At 43.6% G+C, this 12,550-nt stretch overlaps 1 protein-coding gene across 1 annotated transcript in view; it reads left to right on the top strand.

The window, feature by feature from the left end:
- The first annotated feature begins 5,156 nt into the window (after positions 1 to 5,156).
- The window catches only part of podn (podocan), a 42,360-nt gene continuing 34,966 nt past the window's right edge, over positions 5,157 to 12,550 (top strand). The window contains exons 1-4 of the mRNA XM_024004806.2: positions 5,157 to 5,324; positions 7,068 to 7,127; positions 7,451 to 7,819; positions 12,158 to 12,251. Of these exons, the coding sequence (XP_023860574.1) occupies positions 7,535 to 7,819; positions 12,158 to 12,251 (379 nt within the window). The 5' untranslated portion in view covers positions 5,157 to 5,324; positions 7,068 to 7,127; positions 7,451 to 7,534. The remainder of the gene's footprint in view (positions 5,325 to 7,067; positions 7,128 to 7,450; positions 7,820 to 12,157; positions 12,252 to 12,550) is intronic.

Raw genomic sequence — 12,550 nt, 5'->3', positions numbered from 1 at the left:
TTAGGACATGACAAAAACACCACATCTCCCATGTCACACCCTGACCTAACTAAAATAATAAAGAAAACAAAGTAACTAAGGCCAGGGCGTGACAGTACCCCCCCAAAGGTGCGGACTCCGACCGCAACACCTGACACAGAAGGGGAGGGTCCGGGTGGGCCTTCTATAGGCGGCGGCGGGCTAGGTACGTGCGGACCCACTCCACATAGTCATTCCCGCGTTGGTGGCTCTTAGGAACGGCGCCCTTCCTAATGACCCACTGGACATGAGGGGCAGCTCCAGACTGAGGGAGTCTGACTGAGGGGCAGCTCATGGATGAAGGGCAATACCCCCCCAAAGGTGCGGACTCCGACCGCAACACCTGACACAGGAAGGGGAGCGTCGGTTGGCCTTCTTACGGCGGCGCTTCGGTAGGGTACGTGGACCCACTCCACCATATCTCTCTCTGTAGGCCTGGTGCGTGGTGCCGGAACTGGTGGTACCGGGCTGGGGACACGCACCTCAGGGCTAGTGCGGGGAGGAGGAACAGGGCATACTGGACCCTGGAGGCGCACAGGAAGCCTTGTGCGTGGTGCCGGAACTGGTGGTACCGGGCTGGGAACACGCACCTCAAGGCTAGTGCGGGGAGCAGGAACAGGGAATACTGGACCCTGGAGTCGCACAGGAAGCCTGGTGCCGGAACTGGTGGTACCGGGCTGGGGACACGCACCTCAGGYCTAGTGCGGGGAYGATAAACAGGGCGTACAGGGCTCTGGAGACGCACAGGAAGCCTGGTGCGCAGTGTTGGCACGGTACTGGGCTGGGGACACGCACCTCAAGGCAAGTGCGGGGTGCTGCAACTGAAGGCCTGGTTCGTGGCGCCGGTACCGGAGGACTGGTACGAGGGGCTGCCACAGGAGAGCTAGTACATGGGGCTGCTACAGGAGGTGCAGGACTAGGGAGGCGCACAGGAGGCCTGGTGCGTGGGACTGGCACTGTCATTACCAGACGGTTAGCACGCACCTCAGGACGAGTATGGAGAGCTGACTCAGGTAACATCACATCCCGAACACGCTCCGTCGGGTGGATGTTGTGCCTCAAGCACCAACACAGCAGCTCCCTCATTTCACTCTCCTCCAAACTCCCCATTAAATCCTTCACAGTCTCTGTTTCACTCCCGTTGCTCACCTCCAATATCACCCCGACTGGCTCTGGTTCCATCTTCGGCTCCTCACGGTAAGCACGGGAAGTTGGCGCAGGTCTCCTACCTGAACTCGCCACACTCCCCGTGTGCCCCCTCCCAATACATTTTTGGGTTTCCTCTCGGGCTTCCTACCGCGCCATCGTGCTCCTTTCTCCAACTCCATTATCCTGTAACCCTCCTCGCACTGCTCCAGCGAATCCCAGGTGGGCACCGGCACTTTCTCTGGATCGATCGCCCACCTGTCTATCTCTTCCCAGGTTGTTCTCCGCTCATCCTTTTCCCGGGTCCATTCCTCCATAAAGCGCTGTTCCCTCCTTTCACGCTGCTTGGTCCGATTTTGGTGGGTGATTCTGTCCTGATCGTCGTAACTTTGAAGAGAGGAGGACCAAGGCGCAGCGTGATATGAATACATTCTTCTATTTATTATAACGTAACGAAGAATACTTAAACAGACTTACAAAACAACAAAACGACCGTGAAGCTATACTACGACAAGTGCAGACACAGGCAACTTACGTAATGACATAGACAATCACCCACGACATACCCAATGAATATGGCTGCCTAAATATGGTTCCCAATCAGAGACAATGATAAACAGCTGCCTCTAATTGAGAACCAATCTAGGCAGCCATAGACATACAAACACCTAGACTAGACAAAACCCCATAAACATACAAAACCCCTAGACATGACAAAAACACCTACATCCCCCATGTCACACCCTGACCTAACTAAAATAATAAAGAAAACAAAGATAACTAAGGCCAGGGCGTGACAATAATAGCTTAATTTACCCGTATCTCATTTAATGTAATATTGTCTGGGCCAGTACATATGCCTCCTACCTACACAAATTACGCATCATACAAAGTAAATGTTCAAGACTAGCCATCTCCTCTAATTACCTGGCTCCAACTGCACCTTTGTTTAAGAAACTCAATATCTTGTCTATTTAGGACATTAATGTACACCACTTATGCACTTTCATCTACAAATACTCATACCTCACAGAAGTCTACCTAAACCCTTCAATGGATTCTTCCAGGTTAATTCTGAAATCCATTGTTACAACACAAGACACTGCGATAACCATTGATGTACCATACTCAGGAATTATTAACTTCACATTGCTAAAACATCATCATCCCTCAATAACTTAAAGTGGAGACTTGGGGTCAGCTGATGAAGCAAACTACTCAGTATTCTCCTCCATATAGCTAACTCTCACATACTCACAATAACTTAAAGCGAAGACTTGGGTCAGCCTGATGAAGCAATCACTCAGTAATCTCCTCCATATAGCCTAACTCTCAATACTCACAATAACTTAAAGCGAAGACTTGGGTCAGCCTGATGAAGCAAACTACTCAGTAATCTCCTCTATAGCCTAACTCTCACATACTCACAATAATTAAAGCGAAGACTTGGGTCAGCCTGATGAAGCAAACTACTCAGTAATCTCCTCATATAGCCTAACTCTCACATACTCACAATAACTTAAAGCGAAGACTTGGGTCAGTGATGAAGCAAACTACTCAGTAATCTCTCATATAGCTAACTCTACATACTCACAATAACTTAAAGCGAAGACTTGGGTCAGCCTGATGAAGCAAACTACTCAGTAATCTCCATATAGCTAACTCTCACATACTCACAATAACTTAAAGCGAAGACTTGGGTCAGCCTGATGAAGCAAACTACTCATAATCTCTCCATATAGCCTAACTCTCACATACTCAATAACTTAAAGCGAAGACTTGGGGTCAGCTGATGAACACTATCAGTAATCTCCTCCATATAGCCTAACTCTCACATACTCATAATAACTTAAAGCGAAGACTTGGGGTCAGCCTGATGAACCAAACTACTCAGTAATCTCCTCCATATCGCCTAACTCTCACACACTCACATGCACACCTACACACACACATTTAAACAAAACAAATACTTAAAAAAAAWTTGTGATTACTGATCAGTTAATTTATACATTTATAATTAATAGTTTTGTTATCTGTTTTAACTACCCGTTTTTATTTTTGTACTTATGTATTGTATATATCTTTTTTTGTGTTGTGGTTTCCATATAAGCCCTTGGGCTTCCAACCACACCTGCACACCYTTTTGTTGTTGTTGTTGTTTTTATCTGTATTGTTGTTAATCACTTGTTTTCTTTGGTGCAATAAATGAAACACATTTAAACTAAACAGTCTCCTCCATCTCCATTGTTTTCACACATACTGCTTTGATTAAAAACATTCCTATCTTTCACGACTTGTCTCGTACTAAACTAAGTTATTTTTGCCTTTTTGAAAATCTTCCGGCCATCATCGTTCAATTTGTGTGCACAGCTTGATTTAATTGGCGTGATGCGTGAAATTTGATTTAATTGGTCACTGACTAGACAACGGTGAGCATTTTTTTCTGGCTCAGAGTTGCAAAATTTCCGTGCCGTCATGATCTTCTATTATGTACAGCCTACAAAATTGTACTCTATAACGGATGGTTTTAATAAGGTAGTGAAGTACAATACTTATTTCAGAACATACTTAAGTAAAAGTAAAGTGACTGACTTTGAAAAAAAAAAAAGCTACTCAAAAAGCTACTCAATTACAGTAACAAGATTATTTSTAATTTGTTACTTCCACCCCTGCATACAGGCCCAAATCAAGGCCTCATAGGCCCAGATGGGAATGTGGCTCTGCAGACGTGCACAGCCAGTCTAGTCAGACTCTCTCTTCACTTCACTTTAAAGTGGATACATTTTACATCAGTGTAAAATGGCCAGTGACACTTTGCTTCTTGAATGTCCAATATCTTGAAAACTTGACTGCTGACATGCAACACATTTTGGGACTCTATCAACAGCGGACTTATGAAAAAAATGCAAAAAGATAGTTTTTGAGTGGAGTTTCCCTTTAACACATAACACTCCCTCCCCCCCATTGAAAGTGTTTTTTAGTCCAGGACTAGGCTTAATATCTGTCTGGGAAACTGCCCCAAAGTGATAATTACTTCTTTCTATCTAAATTCACAGTTTACAGCCATAGGAATCAGGAAGGAAGCCACTGTGCCATACTTTATAATTTATTTTTTGATCCAGGTTTAGTACTATAATTTATGTGACATAACTCTGTCCTCTGAGAAGTGTCTTAGGGAATATGGAAAAATAGGCCTGCTGATGGTGGAATTTACATAATTTGCGATACAAAGACATTTTTACCGAAAGCAGATGTACAAACACCATAACGCCTAATGGGAGGTATAGACTATGTAGAGACCCTTCTACACAACGTGTGAGTTATTAGGCCATATCCTGTCTGTCGCCTCTTTCTGGCAGACTCTTGTTTCCTGTCTATATGAAATGTCTTCTGAAATGCCCTTTCAAGATAAATGTGGATTACACGAGTTCTCTATAAATACTTGTTTTCTAATACTGATCAGTTTATAGGCTCATATTGGTTGCAATTTTTGTTCATCTTTAGTAAAGCGTTTATTTCTTTAATCTCAAGCACTGCAGTTGTTCGATGTGATATATTGAGAAAACAGGAGAAGATGTCTTCATTCTTCTACAATGTAGAAAATAGTAAGAATTAAGAAAAACCCTTGAATGAGTAGGTGTGTCCAAACTTTTGACTGATACTGCATATATACTGTATGTATTGTATATACATTTTCTTTCTTTCTTTCTTTCTTTCTTTCTTTCTTTCTTTCTTTCTTTCTTTCTTTCTTTCTTTCTTTCTACAGAACAAAACTAATTGCAACATGAAATGTTTTCATTACCATATAGGGATTGGTAAAAACATGTCTCAGACGACAAAAAAAAAAAAGCAAAGAATTCTGGGCTTTTGGCTGTACTTCAGCTCAGTTTCCTCTCCCACTCTCACTCTTACTGTTTTCCCTCTCTCTCTTCTCTCTTTCCTTCTCCCCTTCTTTCTCTGAACTTTCCCTCTCTCACTCCCACTCTCCTGTCACATCTGGTCGGGATCTGGATCTGAACTGACCAGGGCCGGCCCTGGGAGTGACTGTGTAGTTACTGTGGCTCCTCTCTATCCTGCTATGGGACTGTCTCTGGCTGGACTGGAAACCAGACTGCTTTGCCTCTGTCTCTGTCTCTGCTAACCTCCCTCTGTCAGAGAAGGTAAATAATGCATGTATACTGGAGATCTTCTGTAGTATTTGAGTATGTATTTATGCATGCACCCTTGTTACTTTATACMTTAGGCTCTTGTTAGATAATGCTACGGTGGAATATGATTGTCAGTTCCATAGTCACTCTTTCATGGCACTTTGAACATGTGGACCAGAGCTTTAAATAGATCTTCATTTGATCACCCTGTTGCAGGAAATCTGCAATGGTGCAATTTTAAACGTATAGCATATTTGAGGTTTAAAAAGGTTTCTGAAGTTTGTTATATCTACTTTGAAATTTCAGACTTGATTTTCCCTAATGAAAAATGTATCAACCCATACAAAAATGTCCATTAATTATAATCCACATAATAATTCACATTTCCTGTTGCTGCAGAATGATTTTCCTGCTGTAGCAAACTGGCTCAAGTTATATGGCTCTCATGTGGACCGAGTCTAATGTTCCAAATGCATTATGGGCTGACTGTATGAATTGATAATGTGCCACCAATCATATAGCATTATAGTAGTGAATGACTGGACTGTTTACGGACTGAGTGGCAGAGTGCCAACCATTATCTTAGCGAATAATAGTAAGCTGTGCAAGTGCACAGCTGTCCAGATGTGTATGAGCTGTTACAGACTATCACGTAAAACTTATAAAAAGATTATATAGCTGAGATTTTAATTTCTCAGCTTTCGAGTCATTGATTCAATGTTCTTGTGTTTTTGAGCACGTGAACTAATCATTTAGGTTGGTGTGAGAATGTGATCAGTCTGTTTATGAGTACCATAGTGCATGTGGGGTTTAATGGATTCCTGCTATATGCGTTGTGCATTTGTTATTGCCAGAGTGGGTGGTATGTGTGCACATATGTGTGTGGGGGATACAGCACTATACTCAGGGTCACATGTTTTTCTCATCTGACGTGAACATAGACACTTGGCTGGTGTTCAGACACACTGTGATTCCCCTGGTTCTGATACAGCACTATACTCCGTTCACTCACTCACTCACTCACTCACTCACTCACTCACTCACTCACTCACTCACTCACTCACTTCACTTCACGCACGCACGCACGCACGCACGCACGCAGCACGCACGCACGCACGCACACACACACACACAACACACACACACAGGTGAGAGGTGAAGTAGTAGTGTCTCTCCAGTCCCTCAGCGGGATTGGAAAGACTGGTGCTATGCGCTCTCTGGTAGATGAATGGTTTTTAAAGGTTAGCCAGGAGAGCAGAGTGCCTGTTTGGAACATGTCCATCAGCACAAGAGAAGGCAACTTAACTACACTGCAGCGCTCTTTTCTGACTGACCGTAGTACACTGTACCAAAGCACTGATCTCAATGGAAGCCTACTTTCTGCCTTCTGGGAGAAGAATAGCAGCACCGCAATGTCTTTATTGTAAAATAAACAACAACAGACTTTGTGTATATTTCACTCAACTATATGGAAAATAGTCAACCTGAATTGGACAAGACATTTTTATAAAAGAGAACATGGATGCTGGGTGCTGTAGGTCAACCCATAAAATCAACACAAGGTATGAGAGAACAGATTTGAAAAATAAGCCAAACAGGAACAGAATGTCTAACAATCCTCAACAAAAAAGCAGACGGTTTGTTGTCCTATCAGTCCTTGCAGGTGGTCAGGGGGTGGCCAGACCTGCTCAGCACTCCAGGGTTGGTTGTTGGGGCAGTGGAACTAAAATTGAAGATGTTTTTTTATTGTCACAGATAATACAGGTCGTGTCCTCCTTCGCCTAACCACCCCGGGAGGCCTGCTGTTCTGACAATGTGAGCAACATGAGCTACCTTCATCCTTTTATGTTTTATCTCCTGTCAACATATCATTTGGTTATGCAGGACCATTGCTCTATTTGCTCAGTATGAAAATGTATGCACTCACTACTGTAAGTTGCTCTGGATAAAAGCTTCTGCTAAATGACTAAAATGTAAATGTAAGCATTTATTTTCTGTTGAAAACCTCTATAAAGGCAACATAAAAAATGTGTCCCTCTTATTAATTGTGATATGTTATCTATGGGCACTGATTACACAATATCTACTTAATTTAGCCATGCTTTGATGTAATACACTGTTATTAAACTGTTTTCCAGACCTATCTGACCATTGGTGGTACAGGGCAGCTCAGGTAGCTCAGGTAGCTGAAGAAGTGAGACGACCAGGCACCACCAGCAGACATGGCCAGGACATCTCTGCTGCAGGGCCTGACTATGTTGCTCCTGGCCTGGGCTCTGGTGCACTGCCAAGCCCCTCTGGAGCCCCAGGAGGAAGAGGAAGAGGACGATCCCATGGAGGAGACAGAGATAGAGACCTTCCTGGTACCGGTCGTGGCGAAGGTGGAGCCGGTGGTGTGTCCTGGCGAGTGTAGCTGTACAGAGGAGGGAGCGGTGGACTGTGCTGGGGTTGACCTCATGGACTTTCCTAGTGAGCTGTCTGAGAGCACGCGCATTCTCTCGCTGCAGGTGGGTCATACACACCCAACATCCACATTCTCTTCCTACTGTTGGGTAATCACACATCCATTAGACCGGGGGGGAGGGTTTAACATACGGCCTGCCAGCTCGATCCAGTCTGTGAGGGGGTCCAATCCGCCGCTTGGGTGGTTTGAGTAAAACTAAACACATTGTTGTTGGTTTTTTTTTTTTGGGGGGGGGGGGGCTTGGAAACAAACCATACAGTACCAGTCAAAAGTTTGGACACACCTACTCATTCCAGGATTTGTCTTTATGTTTACTATTTTCTACATTGTAGAATAATAATGAAGACATCAAAACTATGAAATAAGTAGCCACCCTTTGCCTTGATGACAGCTTTGCACACTCTTGGCAATCTCTCAACCAGCTTCATGAGGTAATCACCTGGAATGCATTTCAATTAACAGGTGTGCCTTGTTAAAAGTTATATTGTGGAATTTCTTTCCTTCTTAATGCGTGTGAGCCTATCAGTTGTGTTGTGACAAGGTAGAGGTGGTATACAGAAGAGACCCCTATGTGGTAAAAGACCAAGTCCATAGTAAATTAAAATGGGGCCGGAGCAGAAGGCAGACGTTTTACATGCCCCCAACCGATTGTGTTATTTGTTTGTTTATCTGCGTTGTTTGTGACTTATTTTTTACTCATTCTGTAAATAATGATGCCGCTACCGTCTCTTATGACCGAAAATAACTTCTAGACATCAGGACTGCAATTACTCACCACGGACTAGCAGAATCCTTTTTCTTCTTTCACGACTCTGACGAGCCCGAGGCGGAGGATATACGGCTCCCTCGGGAACAGGCCCCGAGCTCCGTGATCTGCATGAAGAGGAGGCTGAGAAAGAGAGGCCAGAGAGCGAGCTGCCTGCTGAGAAGTTGAAGGCGATCGAATAAACCCCCACTTCCCTCAGTTCTGCTAGCAAATGTGCAATCTTTGGACAATAAAATCGACGAGTTACGGTTAAGATTAAACTACCAACAGGACATTAAAAACTGTAACATCTTATGCTTCCCGGAGTCGTGGCTGAATGACGACAACATTACATTTACATTTAAGTCATTTAGCAGACGCTCTTATCCAGAGCGACTTACAAATTGGAAAGTTCATACATATTCATCCTGGTCCCCCCATGGGGAATGAACCCACAACCCTGGCGTTGCAAGCGCCATGCTCTACCAACTGAGCCACACGGGACCGTGTCAATGTACATCTGGCTGGTTATATGATGTACCGGCAGGATAGAACAGCAGCGTCTGGTAAGACAAGGTCTATGTATTTCTGTAAACAACAGCTGGTGCACGATATCTAAGGAAGTCTCGTGCTATTACTCGCCTGAGGTTGAGTTTCTTATGATAAGCTGTAGACCACACTACCTACCTAGAGAGTTTTCATCTGTATTCTTTGTAGCTGTTTACATACCACCACAGTCAGAGGCAGGCACTAAGATAGCATTGAATGAGCTGTATTCCGCCATAAGCAAACAAGAAAATGCTCACCCAGAGTCGGCGCTCCTATTAGCCGGGGACTTTAATGCAGGGAAACTTAAATCAGTTTTAACAAATTTTAAATGTGCTACCAGATGGAAAAGAACTCTGGACCACCTATACTCCACACACAGAGACGCATACAAAGCTCTCCCTCACCCTCCATTTGGCAAATCTGACCATAATTCCATCCTCCTGATTCCTGCTTACAAGCAAAAATGTACAGGACTAAGATCTAGTCGTACTACACCGGCTCTGAGGCTCATCGGATGTAGCAGGGCCTGCAAACCGTAACAGACTACGAAGGGAAACACAGCCGAGAACTGCCCAGTGACACYAGCCTAAAAGATGAGCTGAACTACTTCTATGCTTACTTCGAGGCAAATAACACTGAAACATGCATGAGATCACCAGCTGTACCGGAAGACTGTGTGATCACGCTCTCCATAGCCGATGGGAGTAAGACCTTTAGACAGGTCAACATTCACAAGGCCGCAGGGCCAGAGATTACCAGGACGTGTACTGCGAGCATGCGCTGACCAACTAGCAAGTGTCTTCACTGACATTTTCAACCTCTTCCTGTCCAAGTCTATAATACCAACATGTTTCAAGCAGACCACCATAGTGCCTGTGGCCAAGAACACTAAAGTAACCTGCCTAAATGATTACCGACCTGTAGCACTCACGTCTGTAACCATGAAGTGCTTTGAAAGACTGGTCTTGGCTCACATCGACACCATCATCCCAGAAACCCTAGACCCACTCCAATTTGCATACCACCCCAACAGATCCACAGATGATGCAGTCTCTATTGCAGACTCCTGAACATCTAGTCAAATGGCCAACCAGACTATTTGCATTGCCCCCTCCCCCCTTCCCCTCTCCACACCACTGCCACTCTCTGTTGTCATCTATGCATATTCACTTTAATTAACTCTACCTGCATGTACATACTACCTCAACTAACATGTGCCCCTGCACATTGACTCTGTACCGGCACCCACCTACAGTCAGTCCATCATTACTTTAAAACACGAAGGTCAGTCAATCCGAAAAATGTCAAGAACTTTGAAAGTTTCAAGTGCGATCTCAAAAACCATTGACCGCCACAGGAAAGGAAGACTCAGAGTTACATCTGCTGCACCGTATACGTTCATTAGAGTTAACTGCACCTCAGATTGCAGCCCAAATAAATGCTTCACAGAGTTCAAGTAACAGACAAATCTCAACATCAACTGTTCAGAGGAGACTGCGGGAATCAAGCCTTCATGGTCGAATTGCAGCAAATTAACCACTACTAAAGGACACCAATAAGAAGAAGAGACTTGCTTGGGCCAAGAAACAAGTGCAATGGATATTAGACCGGAGGAAATCTGTTCTTTTGTCCTTTGGTGAGACACAGAGTAGGTGAACGGATGATCTCCGCATGTGTGGTTCCCACCATGAAGCATGGAGGAGGTGTGATGATGTGGGGGTGCTTTGCTGGTGACACTGTCAGTGATTTATTTAGAATTCAAGGCACACTTAATCAGCATGGCTACCACAGCATTCTGCAGTGATACGCTATCCCATCTGGTTTGTGCTTAGTGGGACTGTCATTTGTTTTTCAACAGGACAGTGACCCAAAACAAACCTCCAGGCTGTGTAAGGGCTATTTGACCAAGAAGGAGAGTGATGGAGTGCTGCATCAGATGACCTGGCCTCCACAATCACCCGARCTCAACCCAATTGAGATGGTTTGAGATGAGTTGGACCGCAGAGTGAAGGAAAAGCAGCCAACAAGTGCTCAGCATATGTGGGAACTCCATCAAGACTGTTMGAAAAGCATTCCTCATGAAGCTGGTTGAGAGAATGCCAAGAGTGTGCAAAGCTGTCATCAAGACAACGGATGGCTACGTTGAAAAATCTCAAATKTKAAATATATTTTGATTTGTTTAACACTTTTTTGGTTACTGCATGATTTCATATGTGTTATTCTTACTTTCATAGTAAGAATTAAGAAAAACCCTTGAATGAGTAGGTGTGTCCAAACTTTTGACTGATACTGTATATATACTGTATGTATTGTATATACATTTTCTTTCTTTCTTTCTACAGAAGAAAACTAATTGCAACATGAAATGTTTTCTAAAATATCTCTAAAATACATTTTGGTTTGATGAATACTTTTTTGGTTACTACATGATTCCATATGTGTTATTTCATAGTTTGATGTCTTCACCATTATTCTACAYTGTAGAAAATAGTAAAAAATAAAGAAAAACCTTTGAATGAGTAGGTGTATCCAAACTTTTGACTGGTACTGTACTTTAAAATTATTAAAACTAAATTGAAACTGTATAGAAATGATAATGGACCTGTATTCATACAGTTTCTTGACTGTGTCCAGCTCATTAATAATCATCCAGATGAAAGCTAGATAGTCAGGGAGCATCGAAAAATCCAAAAACGATGGATAGAGGACTATTTTTTGAAAATTGTGATGGCAAGGAAATATAARACATTTTCAGTGAGGCCCTCCGGACTTTGTTGAAGATTGTGACTCCCGGGCGAAATGTGTTTGACACCCCTGCATTAGACACATATCAGTCAGTTAGCACTAGTGAATTGAACATTGACAGACACACCCAATGTCTGATAGATCTTACCACAAGTGGGTCACACACACCTAAAACKTGATAGATCTTCCTTCATAGGACTGATGTAAGGTTTTAAGAGCATTAGTGAATGCTCTCCAGGGCGGGAGTCAAATTAGTCTAAGTCAATCAATAATGAATGAATGAGGCATTGCTGTTCTGCCAAATAATATTTGTGTCTCCTCTTTGCCTCCGCTTTGTCTTAGAACAACCGGATAGAAATATTAACTATTGAGGACCTGGCACGTCTGCAGCAACTGGAAACACTAAATCTGCAAAACAACCGTCTGACCACGCAAGGTAAGAACTAGACAGAGAGAGAGAGAGAGCAAAGTAGAAACTAGACAGAGAGAGAGAGCAAGGTAAGAACTAGACAGAGAGAGAGAGAGAGCAAGGTAAGAACTAGACAGAGAGAGAGAGAGAGAGCAAGGTAAGAACTAGACAGAGAGAGAGAGAGAGAGCAAGGTAAGAACTAGACAGAGAGAGAGAGAGCATTGTAAAAACTAGACAGAGAGCAAGGTAAGAACTAGACAGAGCCGGGAGAGAGAGCAAGGTAAAAACTAGACAGAGAGCAAGGTAAAAGTAGACAGAGATGGGAG

This window comes from Salvelinus sp. IW2-2015, linkage group LG16, assembly GCF_002910315.2.
Source record: "Salvelinus sp. IW2-2015 linkage group LG16, ASM291031v2, whole genome shotgun sequence".
Taxonomy (NCBI): Eukaryota; Metazoa; Chordata; class Actinopteri; order Salmoniformes; family Salmonidae; genus Salvelinus; species Salvelinus sp. IW2-2015.
The sequence above is the reverse complement of the archived record's forward strand: the minus strand, read 5'-3'. Positions and strand labels throughout refer to the sequence as shown.